At 38.0% G+C, this 24,831-nt stretch overlaps 1 protein-coding gene and 1 long non-coding RNA gene across 18 annotated transcripts in view; one reads left to right on the forward strand and one right to left on the reverse strand.

Annotated features, from left to right (window-relative positions):
- Positions 1-24,831, reverse strand: part of ITGA4 (integrin subunit alpha 4) — a 220,344-nt gene that overhangs the window by 51,636 nt on the left and 143,877 nt on the right. For all 17 annotated transcript variants that reach the window (XR_014300465.1, XR_014300466.1, XR_014300467.1 and 14 more), the window contains 7 exons: positions 9,110-9,216; positions 8,886-9,015; positions 7,083-7,150; positions 5,564-5,693; positions 3,973-4,058; positions 3,238-3,300; positions 3,007-3,144 (listed from right to left, as the gene is read on the reverse strand). Coding sequence is in view for 10 of the 17 variants with exons in the window: in XM_082690224.1 (XP_082546350.1) it covers positions 3,007-3,144; positions 3,238-3,300; positions 3,973-4,058; positions 5,564-5,693; positions 7,083-7,150; positions 8,886-9,015; positions 9,110-9,216 (722 nt within the window). In the remaining 7 variants the exon portion in view is untranslated. The remainder of the gene's footprint in view (positions 1-3,006; positions 3,145-3,237; positions 3,301-3,972; positions 4,059-5,563; positions 5,694-7,082; positions 7,151-8,885; positions 9,016-9,109; positions 9,217-24,831) is intronic.
- LOC309844064 lies at positions 20,313-23,351 on the forward strand. Its single transcript, XR_014300474.1, has 2 exons — positions 20,313-22,432; positions 23,183-23,351. It is a non-coding gene; the product is annotated as an uncharacterized lncRNA (long non-coding RNA).

The following is a 24,831-nucleotide window of genomic DNA, read 5'->3' on the forward strand; positions in this document are numbered from 1 at the left end:
AAGAGTGAACAGGCAAAAGAGAAGAAGGCAGTGTGTCTATAAGACATACTCCCCTTCTGAAGAAGCCCGGTTACAGGGAAGGCTTAGCACAAACATGTAAATGACTCAAGTACAAACTACTTGGTATCATCAAGAAGCAAGGACAGCATATCTAATTGTGAAAGCAAGGTCAGATTTCATAAGAGATGACCTTCAAGGTGGCGACTGAAGGGTGGACATAATTTTGATATATAGAGAGTACTATCAGCAAAACAAATTCCAAAGAACTTGGCTATTATAAAAGGTATGTATAATGTAGGAGATAAAAAAAAATCAGATGGGAGTGTTATGGTGTGGTATTTTGAATTCTAAGGGAAATTTACTTTCAGTTAGAGAATAGGAAGCTACTGAAGGTTTCAGTGCAGAGGAGCTGGCACAAATGAAGCTGGCCTTTGGAACCGTAGCAATGGAACCACAGCAATGAAACATGAATTGGTCAACTGCTATCTCTTAAGTTAGAAGATGAGTTACTACTTTAAGACATTCAATATATTGCAATAATGAGTCATTATAAGAACAACTACCAGACCTCTTTCCAAACTCTGATCATGTCACTCCTTTGTAGTAAGAAAAAAATCTACTCACTACTCATCATAGAGGATCCTTTCCTCTTCTTAAACAAGTCTACTCAGCATTCCCGAATCACATTCAAGTTCTTCTGCTTGTGATTGTGAAACACCCTTCACCTTTTATTTTCCAACTACAAAACTCCTAAACTTGTCTTGTTCAAATAGTACTTCTCTGTGAATCCTTCTCGACCACAGTGAATTGCTGCTTCTGTTTTGTACATGCTACTAATGTGCTATTTACCATGTTGTATTCAATTCTTTACTCTCATGTTTAGGTCTTTTTCTCAACCTGAGGTCATAGAGGTCAGGACTAAGATTATTCTCAGCTATTTTCATAGTATTTGTTCCATTTCAGATACCCACTAAGTGTTTATTTATTTCTTTTTAATGAATCATCTCTATAGACAGAATCATTGGCACCAGAAACAGTAAATGATTTTTATCAAGAAATAAGGGATAAGAGGGCTCGGCTCAAGGAAATACCTAAATAAGGGAAAAGGGTGAAAGGGCTTCCAGGAGGATGAGAAGGTACAGACCTAAAGCAATGGAATGGCACTGGAGTTCCCAGGAAGAGGGTTTCAAGGAGGGGTGATCACTCCTCAAGTATTCTCCAGTCAGAGAACAGTGACCAAGAGTTCTTTGGGGGATGTCTGAGAGTTATTTTAATAGAAGTAGGTGGAAGCAAGATTCATTCAAGTATCATTCTCTCTTGAGCATTCAAAAACAATTACTGAGCACCCATTTCTCCACTACTCTTTGAAACCCTAAAGAAACAGCAGTAAACAAGATGGAAGATTCTTCTCCATACGGTGTCTATACTCCATTAGAAAAATAGACAATATCAAACCAGATGAATAAATAGGTAATATAATGCTAGGGAATGGTTAGTGCCATTTTAGAGAGTTAACAAATAGGAAGTTAGAAGGGAACAAAGGTCACCTATGTCAGAGGTGTTAAAAGCTAAAGTCAATTACGAAATTACCCTATGGTTCAACAGTGGTGGCTCAGGGTAGGCTTGAGCAAAGAACAGGAGGGTAGCCTTACGGGTAGGGCTCTTTACTTGTCCTTTAAACAAAAGAGATACACTTTAATCTGTCTTTTCTTGTTAGAATTGCAGAATTGCTTAGGATTTCGATGAGAAAAAAAAGATCATATGTCTTCCGATTTTAGGTATAGATGATAAATTATAACTAAGCTTTATGGAAACACTTTACAAAGAAAAGGAAAAGTATGCAGAATGAGGATATAGCTAATATAAGAAGACCATTTATGGATAGGGAAATGTGAAATGTCTATGTAAAAAAAAAGTAAAGCTTAATATTGCTATTAAGGACATATGAATGATCGCTTTGTAAATGGTATGACTTTACTACTAAATTTAAGTTTAAACACAGTCTATAGAAATCCCAGTTCATATATAACTTTGCTGCTCTATATTTGGAGCTTTGAAAATCTCAGCTTTATAAGACAGCATTTCTCTTTTGAATTGTACAATGTTTAGTCTGATGCTTAATATAGGAACTTATTAAATGCTCTAAACCCATTAAGATTACAAATACCTTCTTGAAACAGATTTTACTTTGTTGTATCCTGATTAAAAATCCTGTGCCTTAAGAAATGACCCAATTTTCTCACAAATCCCTTCTTACTCTTTAATTAAAGGAACAGACCAAGACAGCCCCATTAGGGCCCTATCAATTCTTTGTTTTCATTTAATGCCAAGAAAGACTGACAAGATAAGGTCAGCCAAACTCTTTAAACTGAATTTTGAAGTGGTCAGTTTCCACTCCACAATATCCCCCATAATTTAAACCTCAACTGTAAGCGGTGATTATCTAGTTCTACAACTACTGTAGAACTATGCCCAACTACTGTAAACTATGCCCATTTTATATTCTTATTAGCAATATCATCTACAAAAATCGTGCAAACTAACATTTTATCAAAACACATCTTGTTTCTTACTGTTTAAGTCAATAAAAGCATTTTATACTTTATCTTCTTCTAGTAATATTTTTAATTAAAGACATTCACAACAGAACCAATAATAAATCCATATTTTGAGGGACATATGAAAATCATTCTCTCAAATTAGACTTGGACCATAATAAAGCTAGAAATTTCAACTATTTGAAGAAAACAAGAAATTTCAACTATTTGAAGGCCAAGATGTGAGTAGAAAAAATCAGAACAATTCATCTCCTGCTTCTGGAATATCAATAGCTTCCCATCCCCCAGCATTGTTACATTTTTAGAGCATTTAGTACAATACCAGAGTTTTTACTTTCATCAGTAAAATTAACCTAAGAATCTAGATGCAGAACTCTGGAAGAAGGAGAGCTTCAGTTTCTCCCGTAATCCCATCAACAGCCTCCAGCTGGTGAATGATCAGACTCACCCAGCCAGAGTTGACGTACACGAACACTCTGCCTTCCTCCCTGATGACGCTCTGCATGGGCGCTCCCACCAGTAGGTCTGAGAAGCCATCTGCGTTGAGGTCCACAGCACACACAGAAGCTCCAAAGTAAGAGCCAAGCTGCCCGAAAACAAAACCAGATCCAGTCACCAGGACAAAAAATGCAGGGTTATTCACAAAAGCCCTCAGTGATACTGAAGGTGGAGACGTTACCTTTTTTCCTTTCACTTCTTGTAAGATATTTAGTTGTTTTGCATCGATGCTGAATATGTATGCCTGCAATTGGGAAAGGAATTAGAAAAACTCAGACTGCTATCACATTACAAAAAAAATTCTTCAGGGGATCCAAACATCAATTTTCATAACGTGTTAACAGTTTAAATGGACTTCTGAAAATCCTTTTCAGAGGGATTCAAAAGGTTTAGGGGGAGCACATTCTCATCATCAGGACTTCCTTGCCAAACCGTCTTCTCCAAAAATGATGGTATCCATCCCCAAAGGCACAGCAAGTGTTGTTTGCCTCACTTTTCAAAGTAAGGCTCAGAAAAGTTTGGTCATGTCTACACAATAACATAACAAAAACCAGAACCAGAAATAACATCTTCTTTTCTGGTCTTAACCCCCAAACATGCAGCTATCTCAATATCCCATCATCTATAAACATGTGAACCAGTTAATCCATTCCCTGGACACCTTGAGATCATTTTATTTCAGGGACAATTTACTCATAAGAAAGAAAAGCCTCATTTGACTTGTAGAATTTTTCCTTAAAGCTCTTCTAATAGATTTTTATCTGAAAGCAATTTCACCACGAAATGCAGAGCACGGCTCATCATGACTAGCTTTCACTTCTTACCATTTTGGCAGTTCCTCCTTTATTATCTCATCTCTCCAGCAATCCTGTTGAAACTTGGTGTAGAAATAAAGAAATAAAAATGTAATTCTTACTTTACCAATCTGTTCATGTTGAGGGGCTCCTCCAACTACTTCAGTTGTATGTGGACTCCGAAAATGACCAGCTCCTACTGAGTATCCTTCAAACAAGTGGAGAAAAGTAGGAAGAATTATCATTTGCAATGCGTAAACTACATCATCACAAATCCATTCATAGGAGTAATGGAGACTGAACTCCAAATGACTAAACAGTTTTAAGAATATTTAGCTTAGCAATATTCAAAACTGGTCATTTAGTCTATGCTTTAAGCAATTATTATGTGTTATGAAACTAGGCTCATGGCTTACATGTCCAAGACCTAGAAATTAAAGACAGCACTTTTACATTTGGTTAGTGTCTATGTAGTGCCAAGAAATGCTAGCTTCTAGGATTACAACCCAAATATTTTGGATATCTAAAATAGAACATTTTAAACTCTAAGTAAAAGAACTTCCTAAATTTCAACTTTTTCTCCATGAAATCTTATTGTAACAAAAGTGTATTATGACACAAAAGGTAAAATATTTTATTATATGACAAAAGGCATAATACCAAGTCACTTTTTTTTTTTTTTTAAAGATTTCAGAGAGCAAGCATGCACAGGAGCAGGAGGAGGGGCAGAGAGAGAGGGAGAGAAATCCTAAAGCAGACTCCCTATTGAGTGCAGAGCCCAAAGAGGGGCTTGATCCCAGGACACTGAGATCATGACCTGAGCTGAAACTAAGAGTTGGATGCTTAGCTGATTCAGCCACTCAGACACCCCCAAATTACATTTCTTATAACACTTCCAGATATCCCTCAACCATAAACAAGTAAATGTTGAATTATAAATGAATTCCCTCTGTTTGGAAATGAATCCTTACTGTCTGAATGGGAAAAATACTGCTTTTTCTTATTGTAATCATTTCTGGGTATAGGCTGCTTACATTCAAAGCAAGTCACTTAAATCTGTATTTCCTAAGAAGCTATAGGAAAAACATCCCTTTCGCTGTAACAGAGGAATTAATTAAACCAGGAAAATTTTGCATTTCTATAGAAATATAGACTCTAAAGTGTCCTATTGCATAGGAGGAGGAGGAAATGGAAGGGGAGGAGGAGGAAGAGGAGGGAAAGAAGATAAGAATAAACTCTGGGAAATATTCTAAGAACTTATGAGGCGAAGGTCAATGAGCTGTTTTTAGATCCACATGCTTCATAATGTTACCCATTGTCTAGAACGCTGTCGACAGCCCAAATGACTTTCACTTGGCCCTTTAAGAAACTACACTTACTCATACATGATTAAATGAATGCGGAGTGCTTACACAAGTTCCTGGGATATGGTAAGCACTCAACAGATGCAACCTTTACAGTAACAAGTTGACTGCATAAAGATACAAGCTTGCAAGAGTAAACTAAAGCAGGAATTCTAGTCTAACTATATAGTAATGATTGTAATTTAAATATGTAAAGTATTAAGTTTCATAGATTATATCCTTAAAGCAATAGTTACTGAACTTTTTAATTGCTACTGGCTAGTTTGATCTTTTGAAGAGATTAGTAATCACAAGGGAAACTTGTATCTGTAAGACTGAGATGATTAGAGTTTGTCAATTTTTACAGTACCTAAGTAACTTCCAAATTTAACTTGATTATTTGTGTCTAAAAAAGCCTTGTATTTATTTGTAGTTATATTGTAGACAAAAAGAGAGCCGGTCCAATAAGATGATCCTGGGGCTCCCATCACAATTAAGTCCTGTAAGACAAAAACAAAAAACAAAAAATAAAAAACAATTTATTACCAACTCAAAGTTTAATCCACCCCAAACCTCCTCCAGATATACAGTTTAAGTAAATAATGATGAGAATCTTTTTATAATACATTTCTAAAATCTGAAATTTGATGAATTTAAAAACATATCTGAAAAAAGCCAAAAGAAGTCAGTTAATATATTTTTGCCTGTTACAAGCACAATTTCAGAAAAGAAACTCTCACTTCAGTCACTTAGCAGTGGACTTTAAATTTGAAGCAAGAATCATGGAATACTAGACTAAGCTTCTAGGAGACAAGCAGTGTGGTTTCTGTTAAAGTGAACGGTATCTGGGTAATTCATTAGTGTTTATTATGGAGAGAATCACATGTTGCCAAAGAGTAAAAAGTGGACTTAATTTATTCCTATTTGCAAAGAGCCATTGACATTTTCTTAACAATATTAGCTTAGAAAAAAAGAAATCCAGTGGAATTTGGGGGCATATTAGGTGATAAATCCAAATTTAGGAAAAGGAAACAAAAGGAAAGTTAGAATGAACAGATATATTCAGTGAAATATTAAAGCTTTTAGCAACCAAACGTATTTAACCTATTTCTACCTTTCCAAAACAATACTGAACTCTTATAAAGGTCAATTTAAATATAAAGTCTTTTTTAAAAAAAAAAACATAGTAAATAATATTTATAGAAATTGTTGACCCAAGGCTTGATACAGCTTGACCACAGATTCAGAAAACAGTCATAAATTCTTAATGGGTTTTGAAGGAAAACTGGAAGATTTGGGGGTTGGATACAACTATGATATTTGATTGTATATCCTTGAGTGTTAGAGAAAAAAAAACAGAGCTTGTGAACATGTCTAACTTAAGACAATAAATTTTTAAATCTCTTATTTCTAATAATTTAAATGAAAGATGTTGATTCATATGCTTTTCTCCCTCAACTAGTAATTAAAAGTAACATATCTGGATGGAAATTTTAAACATCTACGTTAAAGCAAATAACAATAGCTACTTTTGATTCCCATCAAATGATGAGCACTGGGTGTTATATGCAACTAATGAATCATCGAACACCACATCAAAACCTAATGATGTACTTACACGTGGGCTAATTGAACATAATAAAAACAATTCTTGATGCAAGTAGTATTCTTTAGTGTAGACTTTTAGTTGGTCTTACATGATACAGTCATCTTAAATATTAACCTTTTTTCAAACTATATGTGGAATACTGAGTAGTAAAAATTAAGTTGTAATACACTCAATTTTAAGAGACAGTTTTTATTAACTATAAAGCATAATATCACAGTCTCAATCTTAAGAATCAAAATCCAATATGTAAACATTTAAAGGCTGTTTTTTGGACTGTTACCTCTGTGTAAAAACTAGATATTCCAGCTTGACACGATGCAAAATTTTCTCCAAATTTTTTCACATAATCTAAAATGAAGTAGAAAAACAACTCAGGGTTTCATTGAAAAAAAAAATAGGTAAAATTTGCATAATTTTGTTAATCTTCCAAATCCTTACAAATAGACCTTTTAAGGTCTATATTTTATACTATCTCATCTTTAAAATCATCACTTTGATAAAATGTAATATCACAAATCTTTCATATTAATCCGCAAAGATATCCTTCCAAAGCAGCAATAAAAAGATGGACCTCTACCTCTTTTTCATGGGAGGAACATGCAGCATACACTCAAAACCACTGTCAAGTGCATATCTAAGATAGATGTAGGACTTGTAGCTCCCCATCCAGGTTTGCATTTAAAATAGGCTTCCTAAATTGTGCCCAGCTGAATGTAAGAGGGAGTTAAGATCTGCATGGAGATGGAGGGTCTCATACTACAAAGCCTTCATGCACCGGATGCTTTTGGAACTTACTAGGAAGACAAAACCCTGCTTGTCCTAAAGAACTGACGTAAGCAAACTCTATAAAAATAAGAATCAGGACCACATGTTTGTTTTGGCTTTGCTAACCAGAAAAACGAAGTAAATTGTTAAGTCATTTGTAAATACTAGTCCTGGCCATGATTTTTCACTCCTTTTAAATCCCCCCCCCTTTTTTAATACATTTCCCAATTGTTTTAGGTACTATAAGTTTACTCCATATTGAATTATTTGTAGAATGTGGCTGGGGGTATATGAATAAAAAAACTCTACTCTGAAAATGTTTTAAAGTATAAACTATAAACCATTAAGAAATAGAGAATGAAAACACACAGAACACTAGACTGAGTTTTATTTCAATTAATAATTTAAAAATTCACCTTTTGTATTCTTAACACTCAAAGGCAAATTAGAAATATTATATGAGCTTTTCTTAGACATCACACACCACAGAGGACCCCCCCCCCCATATGAATTCGCACACATGGTCAAAATTTTGTCAAATAATAGAAATATTCTTTGAATACTGTAGTAATCATTTTGGTTAGAAAAAAGTGGAAAATGGAATATATACATATTTAATTCTGAGTTCTCCAAAGACATATTTTTAGAATTTTAGTTCTGCTACAGATTTGTTTTTAATGCTCTGTTGACATTCACCCCTAATTTTTCCCACTTTAACTGCTTATGTCCTAGCTCTCTGCATGTACTACTATTACTTATGGCCTAGAATGTTCACGGGAAATCTTTTCAAACTTAAGATACCAATCCCTTATCAAGGAATGCATGCAAATTAAAAAAAAAAAGGCACAGTGAATGGGAAAAATTTGCTTACACTTATATTGAATCTTTGAATATTCTTGGAAGCTAAAGATAAAGCAAAATATCTAAATAGGTCTCAGCGTTCTTGTCAGACTTTATAATCTCAAATTTTCAATCATAATTTCATGACTTTAAGTGTCTGGTATATGATCAGCATTAGACTTTTACAGAATTAAAAATATATTTAATGTAAAAGTGGATAATTATCAACTACATTCTAGAATTATTCAAATGTAATTGGACAAATTTCTATTCCTAAAAACATAAAGCACATTTTTTTGCAGCTACTACAGCAATTGAGTAAAAAAAAAAAAAATACTCGAGTAGTTAAAAAGAATACAGCTATTTTAAAGGTCTATCCCCCATCCTCTGTACATGCAAAATTGAAAATTAAAAAAAAAAAAATTAAAGGCATTCACTTGTTTCTCTTGATCCAGTTAAAATAAAAATGATTCCTTACCTTGATAGCATGGAGCTATTCTTTTACTTAGTTCTGTCCGTAAATCAGAGGGCATTCCATAGCAAACACCCGTAGGGAGCTTATTTTCATTCTTTATATAAAATATATTTTTCCATCTATGCCCACAAGTCTAAATAAAACAAAAGTAGACCAAATGATGTGAACATCACACCCAGAATATCTGAATCGACAGTGTTACCAGTGGACAAACCCTAATAACCTACCACAAGGGATCCATTTTCTCCCGGCTGTCTGGAAAGCGTGACCCCCAACCACTGATTGTCTCTTTCTTCCAGACAAGTCTTTCCACAAGGTTCTCCATTAGGGCTACCTACAGCATTTGAAGATACATTGTATCATTAGTTATCTTGAACCCATGTTATTCTAAGACAGCAGAGATAATAAACATGCTTATCCCCAAGTTTTCTCCTTCAGCCATGTACAAGATGCCCTTGATGCCTCCTTCTCTGTCACCTCCTACTTGGTGCACAGGATGGGGGTAACGGTGAGTTATGCAGGGCAACAGGACGGTTCTCACATCTGGTGTTTTGTGTTTGTAGAAATGACCTCTAGCAGGTAACATCCTGGGGAGATGGGTGACCAACATTACTGGGGGGGGGGGGGTTAGGGGAAGGAGGTGGTGAGAGACCAGTTTAACCCAACACGGGCTGTGCAGAAGCAGCTGCAGTGTCCTCTGCGGCAAAGAAATTGCACCTTTGTTTTGATCATGTGTCTAGCATTACAGGCAATATTGCCTGAGCACTTTTTTTTTTTTTTTTAGATTTTATTTGTTTATTTGACAGACAGAGATCACAAGTAGACAGAGAGGCAGGCAGAGAGAGAGAGAGGGAAGCAGGGCCCCCACTGAGCAGAGAGCCCCATGTGGGACTCGATCCTAAGACCCCGGGATCATGACCTGAGCCAAAGGCAGCGGCTTAACCCACTGAGCCACCCAGGCGCCCCACCTGAGCACTTTTTAAGACATTTCTTGGATTGAGGCTTTAGGGGGAAAATGAGAACAATATGGCCCCCAGTGCTTAAGTCTCAGTTTATAGAAGCTGGAAGGTGATAACAAGCACAGGGAAAGTCGCTGTGTCTAATTAGCATATTAATAATCCCTAGCATTTAAGACAAACTGCCCTATGGTTTACATTTAGTTTATGATGACTATATTGAACAAAATAAAAAAGAACTGAAAAAACAGATTATTTCAGTAGTAAATAAAACACACCAGAAGGCATTTTGGCAAATACAAAGAGCCAAAAAGCCAAAGGTCAATATTCCTGCTGGGCAACAGAGTGCTTCTAAACTGTACCAGGAAAAGTGATCTTTCCAAAGGTAATTTTTTTTTCTTCTGCTAGAGCGACTTCTTTGCTTTCTAGCTGGGATCCCATTAACGTGATTTTTAAAAAGGGATTTGGGGGGAGAGTAAGATGTAGTACCCTCAGAATCCTTTTTTGCTGACTTCATTCCCACCCCCTTCAATTGCCCTGGGACAGTTCCCTTCCACCTGAGCTTAATTCCAAAGGGAACTGCATTTGCATCAGGCTGCCTGGCTAAGGATGCGGAACTCAGGTTCCTTTTCTTAATTTTGAACACCAGTCACTGGTACCACATTATCATTCATTTATAGTGACCATTCTCTAAATCATTTGGCACACTGTCTCCTAGAACCCTGATCTCTAGATAAAGCTTCCTGGGCAAACTCCTCATTTACACCTATGTACATAAGGCTGATATTTTGCAAGTTACGTTAGTTGCAGTAAAGGTCCTAGAGACATGTAGTTTTTCCAGGAGGAATTTTGTTTTCCAGGAAGAAAAGAAAGATGTTTGTGTATACATTTTTTTTTCTCCAAAATGTTGTTCAGGACAAACAGCAAAACGCGTCAACACAGCTGAACTGAACAAAGTTTCCTGGTGTCTTCCCTGAAGATTCTGACTCAGTAGGTCCAGGTGAGGCCCAGACTACCTCAAGGTGATCCTCAGGGTATGGGACCTTATTACAATAGAACCTGCATACGGTTTTTCTGGCCGGATTTCTTATAGAATAGGGACTATTTCTGCCGATTGGCAGCAGCTGGCGGGAGCACTGGACTTGAGAACAAGGAAGAAGAGCACTGAAAAACAGAATGCTGGTGTTGATAAGCAATGTCAGCCTGGCATGAAAAGGGAGTTTGCTGCAGCCCAAACCTTGATAAAAGGTGGTCCAGATGGAAACATAAGGCTTCTTTGTTAAAATTAACAAAGGGGGCGCCTGGGTGGCTCAGTGGGTTAAGCAGCTGCCTTCAGCTTGGGTTATGATCTCAGAGTCTTCCGATCAAGTCCTGTGCTGGGCTCCAGTTCAGCAGGGAGCCCGCTTCTCCCTCTCCTTGCCTCTCCCCGCCTCTCCCTGCCTCTCCCCCTGCTTGTGCTCTCTCCCTCCTTCTCTCAGATAAATAATCTTTTAAAAAAATTACAGAAAGGGAAAAAAGAAAGGAAGAAAGAGAGCAAAGGAGGGGATAAAGACAACTCTGGGGAAGGTCTGTGGTTTCATGATGCCAACACAATGGAAGGAAAGTGAAAAGTGACATACACAAAACTTTAACTTTCACTGTGATGTCATGTTCGGTTTGGACTTTTCACCGAGGCTGCCAGTTATTTAAAATTTTTTTTTACTAATGTCAAAATGGATAAATGGTAGACTGTCTACCCAAAGGTGAAATTCCTGTTACTTATCACAACAGACACTTCAGTAGAATATCTTCCCGGAAAATACCAAAGTCCTTCTAAAATTACTGTCCCTTGGTTAACTAAGGCAGCTGAGCAAGAGGAAAATTAAGGTTAAGAGAAAAAGGAGGTCAAAAACAACATCTCAGTGCTCCTCAAATGTGGCATATTTCATGGGCACTTTCATCACGATTACACCATCAATTATACCCAATATTTAGAAACAAATTTACTGTTCCAGAGACGCCATCCTGGAGTTCAAATAAACAGAGCCACAAAAGATCACGTAAACTGCTCGATGAAAAGGGCCAAAGAGTTCTATAGGTCAATTGTTAGTACCTGTTTCCTAACTCAGCTCTTTCAGCTGTAAATTTTACAATGATAACCACAGAAACTATGGTGTTAAGCAGTTTTCTGGGGCTGTACACGATTCCATAGCACATCAGGCCTACCAGGTGACACCAGGGAATCTTCATTGCTCAGAGTCTCATACAGGAGAGCCAAACCACTCATGTTCCTACTTTCTCAAGGTCACTTCGCTCTAGCATTTTTCTCTCCGTGTCTGTGTCTGCAAAGCTCTCGGACCTCTGGGCCATACACCAATCACCCCCTCCCTCCCCACCAGCTGCTGCTCAGGCCTTGGACCCCAATGACATTGTCCAGTTTCCTGGTTCTTCAGCTTACCGATCATGGGACTTTGCCTCCTCAGGGATGGAACCAATTCCTATAATAAATCTCCTATCTATCTACCCAGCTACCACCTACCGACCCTACTGGCTCTGTTTCTCTGGTGACGGCGAACACGACTACATTCCTTTCCTTGCAATGATCCTACTTCTAGGACTTAATAATAACCTAAGTCATCATGGCTAGTACCCCACCTTGTTCACCCTTATGCCCCCTCAACACACAGCCCAGAAATGTGTGCTGATAATGGGGTAAGTTAAAAAACAGCTCCACGCTTCAACTGTGGTTTGACTAAGTTTCTTCTATTTGTGCTTTTGTATCCTAAGATGTGCACAAAAGGAAGAATGCATGGGCATGAAGAAATTTCACAAAGTCATGAAACAATTATTCTCCCACATAAGGAATAAAAACTAATTCTGATAAGGGCTCAAACACACACGCTCATAGGGGTTTCTCCTGCCCACTGCCTGACGTGCTGTTGCTGCAGAGGCAGCACTCAATAGAGACGGTAATACCCCGATACTTTCAGCTCTGATCCAAACAGGATTAGTTCAAAGAACGGCCTAGTAGTCACTCACCACTGCCGTTCTGGGGCTTTACTTAATTTCAAGGAACTTTTTAGCCTTTTCTTCTGTAGTGCTCGCAGAATTCTGACAAAGAGGTAAACCATCTGCATCATCAGCTCCTGCTCAGGGCCGTCTTCAGAACTTTCCCTTAACCTTGTTTGCCCGAGGTCACGCCTCTAGAACGTGGTTCTCAGCCGCAACTGGACATTAGGATCACCTGGGGGGAGTTTAGAACGAGTACCGACACCTGGGCTCCACTTCTGGAGCCGCATATTTGATGCATCCGGATTAAGACCCAGACCTAAGAATTTTCTGAAAAGCTCCCCCGACAGGTGTCCATGTGCAACGGAACGTGTGCTTTACAATGTAAAGGGTAATGCCTTCTCCTATATTACATCGTCTTTGACAACACTCCATTTTTAAAATAATTGTAATTTTTTTTGTCCTTGGTTTCAGCTAGATATCAAAATAGGATATGAAATGTTGGGTAAACTTTCTTCATGTGGAAATACAGTATTTCTAATGTGGTCAGAAATGATTATTTTTAGAACTGTCATGAGAAAGTTAATTCTCTTGAATTTCCCTGACAGGACATCATAAATAAATTCAGATTATCTTTAAATTTTATCCAAATGTCACACTGAAATGATTTATAATCTGGTTTTCAATCCAGCTCCTACATTTCTAATCTAAACTCTTAGTAAATCAAATCAGCTTCATAATTGAAAAAGGACTTTACATGGTTTAACATAAAAGAGGTCAGCAGAAATTAACATGTGATCATTTCCCACGCTTTTGTACAAGTAGAATGACTAATCTTAGCACAGCTGAATGCATTTTCCCAGTAGATATTAAAAATAAACCATATTCTTTATTTTAAAAATTACACCCACTTTTCATTTTCCTTTTTTAAAATTTCATTTTTATTTATTTATTTTATTTTTATTCCTTTTTTAAAAAATAAAAGATGTATGCTTTTTACTTCAGTTTTTTATTTCCATCTGTGGATTTTGTATCAGTCTGTACACATGTCTATAAATGTGAATGAGCAGTTCATTTTGTCAGGTGACTACAAAGGCTGCTAGTACAAAGTCAGTTTGGTCCATTCTTCTCCAACCCTTTCTTGATTGTTATACACATCACCAGTTTTAGTTTCATTGCTCCGAGTGATGCGATGTATATTTTGAGTGCCAAATATGACAGACACTACAGAAGACTAGCTGTTCACTCCTGAATGTCCCCTCCATGAGGGCAGATGGACTACTTTGTTGACTGTAGCATGTCCACAGCACAGAATGGGACGTTATGTACAATAGGCAGGAACGAAATATAGAGAGGGATTCTCTAATCCATTGACCGATACAAAAATCCTTTAGGAGGATACGTCTGCGAACTTTTCACCAAATTCTCAGGGATTTAAGCTTTGGAGAGGTCTTCTTCTTTCACTTCTATTTGTCTCTGCTTCTCCAAAATATTATTCTCTTCAGTTTTAAGATAGTAACAGATGGTCTGAAGGGAAACAACATTTGCAGGTTTGAAGATCTTTACGGAGGGTGATCTGGGAGTAGGACAAATTAAGATGGAGGATCAGCTGGGGCCCGCAGGAGGTACCTACGTCACAGGGTTCCTGTGAGCATCTTGAGGAGTAAATGAGATACCCGCGGAGTGCTTGGGCCAGAGCCTAGCAGAGGAAGCAGGCAAATGTTCGTCGATGTTGACATTATTATTATTTTAAGGATTAAGCTAAACATGATTAAACTGCACATATGGCATGTCATATATCCTCCTCCGTAAAATATTTGTGGCCCATCACTGCCAGGCCTCATCATTCACGTTTAAGTCTTTTAATTTTCACAGCAGCAGCAGGGGACTGTTATCAATTCCATTTTCTAGAGGAGACAATTAAATCTGAAGGAAGTAAAGTAACTTCCTTGAATCCGGGGGGCTGATTAATGAAAAGGGTCAGAATAAAAAACCAAAAACTTGTCAGAAATCAAAGATCTCTGTTACTTCCTATTACTCTATCGCATATACAATAGAACTCTATTCATATCTCTATTTCAGAGATATGAATGAACTGACATCAATTTCACTTTCTAAGTCTTCTGTTTCACCGTCAAATGTGCACAATATCACAAATCTGCCCACAGGCTATTCAGTCAACTTCCTAGTGCTCAAGAAAGATGGCACTTATCGGGTCCCTCTCTCGCCCTGCCCTTTTCCTCAATTTAGATCGGTTCTTGGTATTTTGGCATTGCCACTGAGGAATGCCCATGGGGAAAGATCAGACTCCAAGTCCTTCTTCCTACAACTTGCTGACAGCTTGAGTGAAATATTTTGTGGGTGAAGGAGCCTGGGACTTTTGGATGCAATGACATGTTTGGTTTATCTGCCTGAGTCATGGGGCTGTGGGTTCCCCATCGGCTCAGACATTTGACTGGCGTTCTCAGTCTGACTTTCTAGCTACTACAATAACATACACACTTATCTGATCTTTCAAAAACATGACGAAATTTTACGTTTCAGGAAAAGACCAATTCCTTTTTTTAAAGGTGAAGTTCTTTTCCATTGAAAGATGAGTCCTATATATCTCAATTTTTTCTTAAATAATTCTGAGGCATGGATGAACACTGTTTTATTCTATGTTCTATAAAGAGTCACTTATTTAGGATATTTTTATTTGTAGAAACAATAATTACTGAGTACAAATAATTGTACAATTCCTTCCTCTATTTGAATTCAGAATATTAGAAAAACATATGAGATTAAAAGTGGAAATTCAATTTAACTGTGAAGATGATCAGATCTACCATTGCAGGGTTATGGGAATCATAGAAAATTTGCCCTGTGGCTACAAGACTTCCTGGCACCTAGTAGGTGTTCATTAAATGGGAAATGCCTCTTCTCCACAGCATCTCCACGTTGTGCTGACTTAGACTGTACCAGCAGAGGGCGCTCACGGCGCTGTGAGATTTAGCCAGCCAGCCTTCAGCTCTTCCAGCCAAGTGGCCCCTTCTTGTAGTTTTTCTTATCAAATTCTAATTACTATTAAGTCCATTATGTTCACTACATTAAATGATGTACTTTCCCCACATACGTAATAAAACACAGTGGTGATATTTTTGAAAGACAGCAGTGATGCTTATGATTTCAACAGCAGTAACAATAATTTTAGGTCATGAAAAGTAAAATGCCAAATTTTGGAGAAGACATGGGACGTGAGAATACTGAACTTACAGGACTGTTTCCTCCAGCTTCTCTGGAGTCAAGATATCAAAATAAGCACAAAAGAGTCAAAGATCAAAGTAAACATCAAAATTAGAAATTAGTTTCAAAGTATGTTCTTTCTAAAAAGACATGTATTTACATTTCATATTCTCAGCCTTCCTAGTCCAGATCTCATAATGGTTAGTAACCATGAGCAGTATAGGTGAGAAAGAGCTCAGAATCGTAGGCCTGAAAAGCTGGTGGTGTCAGTCCTCTGTTTCATTTTATTTAATATCCCTTTTTTAGTTTATACATTTTATTTATTTTACTTGATTATATTCAGAAAGAGTTCAACACAGAGGTAGATGTCCCCAAGCAGAAGAGCCAAGTTTTAGGGCTGCAATTTTATAAATCAGGGTTGATCCTCAGTCATCACTAGACCTCAAAATTCTAGAAAACCAGGTCACTTGTGAGCTTAATTCTAGGTTTAGGTTCTCCTCCCACAATAATAACTAATATTTATTACATGCTTCCTATGTACCCAAGCACACTTTTAATTCCATGTAAACATGAATAGTAACTCATTTAATTTTCATTACATTCCTATGAGCAGATATTATCATAATCCAAACTGCACAGATGGAGAAGCTGAAACAAAGGGAGGTTAAGCATCTTGCCCAAAGTTACACCTCTAATAAGTGGGGAAGGAAGGATTCAGGTAGACGCTGTCAACCACCACCCTATACTATGTCACAATGATGGCTATTAGTACTTTTTCCTGTGAGGCAAGGAAAGAATCCAAAGACTGATATTATTCATAAACCTATATAAACTCTATTTCTATAATAACCTACTCCATGACACTAATTTCCAATGTTAGAAAACAAGGAAGGAAAATTTTCTATTTCCATGGTTTTCAATTAATCTCTTAGGCTTATAGATTAATTTGAAAAACTATCACTCATAGATGGATACCATTTTGGGTGTTTTTGAAACAAGAACAATACAAAAATGTAAACTGAAAAAAAAAAAAAACACCTCTAGGGAAACCTGCTCTCACTTAACAGTAGGTGGTCATTATTGAAGCACTGGGCTTGGTTTGGAAATTTACAAGCTAGGATGGAGGAGGTCAGGAAGATGTGAGGTATGAAGTATATGAGAGAAATAAGAGTCAGTCCAGAATCCTATGGCATTATTAGGCTCAGACTGAGATGAGGAGTTATAGACGTCAGAGGACATGTCCCTGTCCAAAGTTTAAAGGATGGGATAATATGTTAGACAATGATTTGTAGACAAAATAATCATGCTCTAAAGAATACCAAAAAACTTTCACAAGTCAACAAGAATGGTATCAAGTGAGGTAAACCTAGAAAAATTTCACAGACATAGGGTATACTTTGAAAGAATCTTCAACATAAGGTGTAGTTTTGAAAGGACATGCCTAACCCATTTCACACAGTTTTTCCTATAAAAGAGATCTGTCAACTAAGTCTACATGCTATTTCTCTGGCACCCAAAGTGAGAATCATACCCGTAAACCAATGAGCCTCCCCTACATGCTATTTTCTGAACATATTTATTGTGAGTTAGAGACCTCCAAATAATTTATATGAAAAAGATTCCTTTTTTTAAAAGTTTTTAATTCTTGGGGGCATCCGAACAAACACACTGCATTACTGAACACTTTAAGTCTACTTCCATGTTCTAATTTGATGTTTCCAGCTGTCTTAAATTTTTTTAAAAATCCCCATTTTTAAAATTTTTAAAAAAATTTTAAATTTTTTAATTGTTTTATAAACATATAATGTATTATTAACCCCAGGGGTACAGGTCTGTGAGTCGCCAGGTTTACACACTTCACAGCACTCATCATAGCACATACCCTCCCCAATGTCCATAACCTGACCACCCTCTCCCTACCCTCCTCCCCTCAACCCCCCTCAGTTTGTTTTGTGACATTAAGAGTCTCTTATGGTTTGTCTCTCTCCCAATCCCATCTTGTTTCATTTATTCTTTTCCTACCCCCGCAACCTCCCCATGTTGCATCTCCACTTCCTCATACCAGGGAGATCATATGATAGTTGTCTTTCTCCTACTGACTTATTTCACTAAGCATAATACCCTCTAGTTCCATCCACGTCGTCAAAAATGGCAAGATTTAGTTTCTTTTGATGGCTGCATAGTATTCCATTATATATATATATCTCACATCTTCTTTATCCATTCACCTGTTGATGGACTTCTAGGTTCTTTCCATAGTTTGGCTATTGTGGACATTGCTGCTATAAACATTCGGGTGCACATGCCCCTTTGAAAAAATCCCCATTTTTAAAGATGGTCAGTTCTAAGCTCCCTGTCCCAGGTGTGTGTATTATCGTTCAGATTGTCTGGTGTGAGAAGGAAGAATCTTTGGAACCCAAGACTGGCCCAGACTTCTGGAAATGGAGCTGAAGTGTACAGGAGAGCAATCACCCAAATCTGATGAATGTATCCATCCATTTCACATTTTTACTATCTGCTCATCAAAACTAGCCAGAACTGGCTCTACTAATCAGGTGTCTGCTCTTCCAGGAAACCTTCTGTCATTATTCAAACAGTTTCTTCTCCCCACTGTATCTCTATCATCACGTTTAATACATATTCTCATCATTAATGATCCAATGTTTACCTGTCTCTCTTGTCATCTAGTGTGAATTCTTTAAGGGCTTCAGCCATGTCTTACTCAACTTTCTATTCCTGCTACCTAGCGTAAGTAACCAATAAAATGTATTTAATTAGTGAAGGAAGAATCCAGATAAAAGTGTTGTTGACACTTGCTACCAGTATTTTCTTACTCCTCACTTCTCAACCCTCTGCCATCTGGCTTCGCCACTAAAACTGGACTTACTAAGCTTACTAATTAACTATTTCTCTCTATAGCCTATGAAACCTTCTAAGTTCTTACCTTGCTTGACTATTTGGCAACTTTTGATACTGCCAACCATTCATCTCTTCTCAAGATCTCTCATCCTTTGATAATGCCGCACTGACCTGATCTCCTTGCTACCCTTTAGCTTCTTCTCAGTACTTTTATCAGGCTCCTCTTTCCTTCTCCAGTTGTTTTCAACCATGGATGAATATGGGTATCATCTGGGGACCTTTGGAAACTCTAATGTCCTACTAAGGGTTCTGTATTCAATTTCATTGTGTGTGTGTGTGTGTGTGTGTGGCTTGGGGGAAGTGGTTTCCACCAACAAGCAATTCTCTGACCCTCACTGGATACCCTACAATTCAACTCAATTCTGACTATCTGGTGATAGCATCAGATCCACAGGTTAAGGATTCATTCCTACAAACTGTTCCATTCCCAAAACACACACACACACACAGTTCAGATGTCCATTAAAAGGCCAGGTTGTCACCTTTACTTTTAACCACTGACTATCAGAAGTTTCAACTACGGCATCCCTGGGTTTGATTAACTTGCTAGAGCACCTCACAGGATTCAGAGAGTCATTTTACTTCCTAGATAACAAATTTATTATGGAAGGATATAACTCAAGAGCAACCAGAAGGGAAAGATACACAGGAGAACGCATGGGCAGGTATGGAACTGGCACTTTCTCTGAGCTCTCCATGAGTCCCCGAATCTCCATCTGGATTTACCAATCCAGAAGCTCTCCCAGCCCTGTCCTTTTGGGTTTTTATAGCAGCTTCTTTACATAGACACATGACTGATGAAATCACTGGCCGTTGGTGATTAATTCCATGCCCCGCTCATCTCTGCATCTGGAGGTTAGGGGGTGGGATGAAAAGTCCCAACTCTCCAATCATATGTTTGGTTCCACTAGTAACCAGCTCCATCCTTACATGGGGTCCAAAAGCCACCTCACTCACAAAAGACATCTTTATAGCTCTCTTCACTTAGAAAATTCCAAGAGTTTTAGGAGCTCTGTGCCAGAAACAGTGAATAAGACCAAAGGATATATATTTTTTTTAATTTTAAAGATTTTTATTTATTTGACAGACAGAGATCACAAGTAGGCAGAGAGGCAGGCAGAGAGAAAGTGGGGGGAAGCAGGCTCCCTGCTGAGCAGAAAGCCTGATGCGGGGCTCAATCCCAGGACCCTGGGATCATGACCTGAGCTGAAGGCAGAGGCTTAACCCACTGAGCCACCCAGGCGCCCTGACCAAATGATATTTCTTACTATAAATCACAATGTCACAGCTATCTAGACCCACCTGCAGAGATTTTATTTATTTAGGATGAGCACAGATATTATTTTTTTAAGATTTTATTTTTTATTTGAAAGAGAGAGAGAGCATATGAGAGAGCATGAGTTGGAGGGGAGGGGCAGAGGGAGAGAGGGAGAAACAGCACCCCTGCTGATCAGGGATTCCCAAGGCAGGCTTGATCCCAGGAACCGGATCATGACCTGAGTTTAACCGATTGAGCCAACCAGGTATCCTGAGCGCTGGTATTCTTTTTTTTTTTTTTTTAAGATTTTACTTATTTGTCAGAAAGAGAGAGTGAGAGTGGGCACAAGCAGGGGGAGCAGTAAGAAGCAGGCTCTCAGCTGAGCAAGGACCATATGTGGACCCGATCCTAGGACCCTGGGATCACAACCAGAGCTGAAGGCAGACGCTTAACCATTTGAGCCACAACTCCACAGACTGCCATGTAGACCTCCCCTGCCCCCCCCAGCCTCACACATCTAACTGATTATCAGATATCTATTCCCATGTCTTCCGTGGACAGCACCATCTTCCATCCAACAGCTCAAGTCTGAACCTTGGGTAACATCTTTGAAACCTTCTTCCCTTTTATCTCTCTCACTTAATAATTACCAAGTCCTGTTGAGTCTGTCCTCTAAATAGCTGTATTTGCTCTTTCTTGCTGCCACAGTCTTAGAACAAGTACTTATCACATGTAGCCTAAATTAAAACAAAACCTTACTACAATTGTTTCTCTACTTTCAGCCCTGACTCATGTACTCCGAAGCATTCCCTACCCTGCAACCAGAGGTATCTAAAACACAGATCTGATCATGTCACTCCCCAGCTTGAACTACCAATGGAAAGTTGACACAGTTTAACCAGAGCTCACAAGGTTGTACAAAAATAATCCCTGCTTAGCTCTCCCAACGACCATCCACTTCACACCCCACATTCCAATTGTATGCATTCCTCTTTTGTTTCAAAGATGCCATGCTCTCACAGACCAGGGTCTTTGCACACATTGTTTGCTCTGCCGGGCACCCTTTACCATAAACCTCTCTTCCGGCTAACTTCTGATAGTTATTCAGTCCTCCACTTGAACATCAATCTCCCAGGATTGATGTTATTTCCCTAATTAGATCCTCTCACCATGCTTTCCTTTAATAACCTATCCTACGGACTCTAACCCCTCTCGGGGCAAAGACCATGTTTCTTTTCAACGTCCAAGTTTCTGGCCCTTTGGCACCCTTCAGCAAAGGAAGGAATGAATAAATGACCCACACGTACAATGGATTGCCACATCTGGCTGTAGGATTGTTGCCTTCGGAGATATTCGGAGTCATTAGGAATATTACTCAGTGATCAGGTAAACTTAAGGCAAAAATGAAATGCATTTAGAAAACCTCAGCTCTCAAATTAGGTGGAAACTATTCTTTTAGAGATGGAGTTTGGGAAATTGCTGGAAATCAGGAAACTTAATTCTCTTAACATGATAGTTTATTAATGAAGCTCTCTGTCTTGATCTTCTGCATAATTAGAAACTATGTTCAGGGGCAATTTTTCAAAATGACCAGAGTGTATCAGTCTCAGCTTCATAAGGTACAATTTAAGGAGTATTGCAAATGAAGAAGAAATGTTATCAAGAACATTTTTGAAGTTTCAGCAGTGTGAGGTTTGCCTTTTAATGTTAAGCTAATAATTCCTGCAAATCAGGCAGAAGTGAGAATGAGGTAATCATTAGTTTAATGATGCAATGCTAGTTAATCTCTTCCAAATAGGTTGTGTAAAATAACCCCTGAGGTTGGCTAGGGTGATTTAATTCTAGAAAGAAATCTAAAGGGGAATAATGATGACCAACTTGTGATGGATCATTGTTCTTTCTGGTAAAGAAAAGAGAGGTACCAGCAAGAACCTTAAAGGTCTAGTAATTATGCAGCACTAGGTATGGAAAAGAAAAGTGAAAGTCCTATTCACTTATGCACAGACACTTGGAAAGCACCTGTTAAAAAGTTAGTGGTTTTTTTCATGCAGGCGAATTATATTTCTCTAGACCAGTGGTGTCCAATAGAAATTATAATATGTCACATATGAAATGTTTAATTTTATAGTAGTCACATTAAAAAAGTAAATGAAATAAAAATAATTTTTAAAAATATACTTCTTTTGGGACGCCTGGGTGGCTCAGTGGGTTAAAGCCTCTGCCTTTGGCTCAGATCATGATCTCGGGGTCCTGGGATCGAGCCCTGCATCAGGCTCTCTGCTTGGCGGGAAGCCTGTTTCCTCCATCTCTCTCTGCCTGCCTCTCTGTCTACTTGTGATCTCTGTCAGTCAAATAAATAAATAAAAATCTTTAAAAAAATACACCTCTTTTAACCTAACACATCCCAAATATTATTATTTAAATATGTAATCAGTATTAATTCTAAAATATTTACTTTGGCATATAATTAATATCTAAAGAATAAAGGAGATGTTTTATATTCTGTTTTTTTGCACTAAGTCTTTGAAATCCATCATTTAATTTACCTTACAGCACCTCTCACTGCAAACTAAGTACATTTCATGTGCTCAATGGCCACAAGTGGATACTGGTTACCATACTGCCTAAGTTTGTAACTGTAGACTCTTACTCAGATATGTGTGTGTGTGTGTGTGTGTGTGTGTGTAGCATGTGTATAATGTTATTAGTGGTGACTCCGAAGTAAGAAAAGATCTGGATGTCTTTTGAATGACCAAATAAAGACAATCTTTTTAGTGTACTTTTATAAACATTTATGTAATTATTTTCTAATTCTTTGAATATTAGTAATCCATGGAAAGTCTATGATTCCATATAGTTATGGAGTCATTATTTATAATGCTTTAATTTAGCAAATACCTGTGATAAAAGTTTCCTTTAAAAAAGCCTTGGCAAGGGGCGCCTGGGTGGCTCAGTGGGTTAAGGCCTCTGCCTTCAGCTCAGGTCATGATCCCAGGGTCCTGGGATCAAGCCCCACATCAAGTTCTCTGCTCCACGGGGAGCCTGCTTCCTCCTCTCTCTGCCTGCCTCTCTGTCTACTACTTTGTCTGTCAAATAAATAAAATCTTTAAAAAAAAAAAAAAAGCCTCGGCAAGGATGCCTGGGTGGCTCAATTGTTAAATGTCTGCCTTCGGCTCAGGTCATGATCCCAGGGTCTTGGAATCGAGTCCCATATTGGGTCCCTGCTTCTCCCTCTCCCATTCTCCTGCTTGTGTTCCCTCCCTTGCTGTCTCCCTCTCTGTCAAATAAATAGATAAAATCTTAAAAAAAAAAAATTCCTCAGCAAGGATACAGAATGGCTGAGTAGAAAAGCAACTGGATGTGTGAAATCACCATAGCCTCCTCAGACACAGCGTGTTTGGGAACAAGTCTGGGCTCCCATGGGGAAACCACCTTCCTTTGGCTCCCATGGGGAAACCACCTTCCTTTGGTTCACAGTACCACAGAACTGAGGGGAGAGACACTTCTCAGTGTGGAAGATACTCTCAGGGAGGTAGAGGCAGCCTGTCTGCATGCAAGACCAAAAGCACCTCTTCACAAGTCAATTCACTTCACTAAAAAGGGTATCTTACTCTCAACACCTTATACCCTGAACGTTCTAGATAAATGGGAATTTGCTGCTCATTTCTGATTATGACTACAGTGAATACACCATAGCCTGTGACAACATTATCCAGGGAGGATGGCATGCAATGAAAGGGTACTGATGTCTTCCAAGGGAGGAGTCCATCTGAGTCAAGCTTTGATGTGAAATTCTAACTGAGAACTAAAGACCAGTCTGTGTGGATAGTATTGGAATTATTATGAGATGGGCACCATTTTAAGAGATCTTCCAACTTCATCTCCTTGGTAGTCAGTTAAGCCATTCCAAAGGAAAGAAAACACCTTACTGACATGGCGGTCGTAGCTCCATACTTAGTGACGGCTGTAAGACTTTTCCGGTTGGCTCCACAAGAAAATATTTTTCACCATGTTTCACCTCAACTGTTACCTCTTACTTCCTACATGTAACTTTTTGTTTAGTTTATTGATTGTCCCTATTTATTAACCTCAACCTGATTATAGCAGGTAACATACAGATATAGTTTTAAGTAGAACACAGGGACAAAAAGAAATAAACTCATACTTTTAAAATACCTGTTATATGTCAGGTATCAAGCTACACATTTTCTATACAGTATAGCTACCCCCACTTGAGACAGGATAATTGAATCCATCTTCATAAATCTGTAGAATTAGAATACTGTATGTGTCCATAGTTAACATACTTTTTTCATTGAAACTTTTCCACAGAAAATATTACACAGTCCACAAACCTGATAATCTTTAAATGTCTTTCACTACCAATTTGTTGTTTTTAGTGTTTCCTTTCTGGACTTCATCTCCAACCCCCTATTTTATAGGTTCAGGTTACTTCTGAGATTGTTCTGAATAGAAACACAGAATTTATTTATTGAAGGAATAAAAGATATATTGTTTAAAATGTTCTATGAGAAACAACTTCAGTCAGTTCTTTTGCAAATATTCCAATCTATTATCACAGCTAGAAGTGTTTCAACTAATT

The sequence above is a fragment of the Mustela nivalis genome, assembly GCF_964662115.1.
Source record: "Mustela nivalis genome assembly, chromosome: 11".
Lineage (NCBI taxonomy): Eukaryota > Metazoa > Chordata > Mammalia > Carnivora > Mustelidae > Mustela > Mustela nivalis.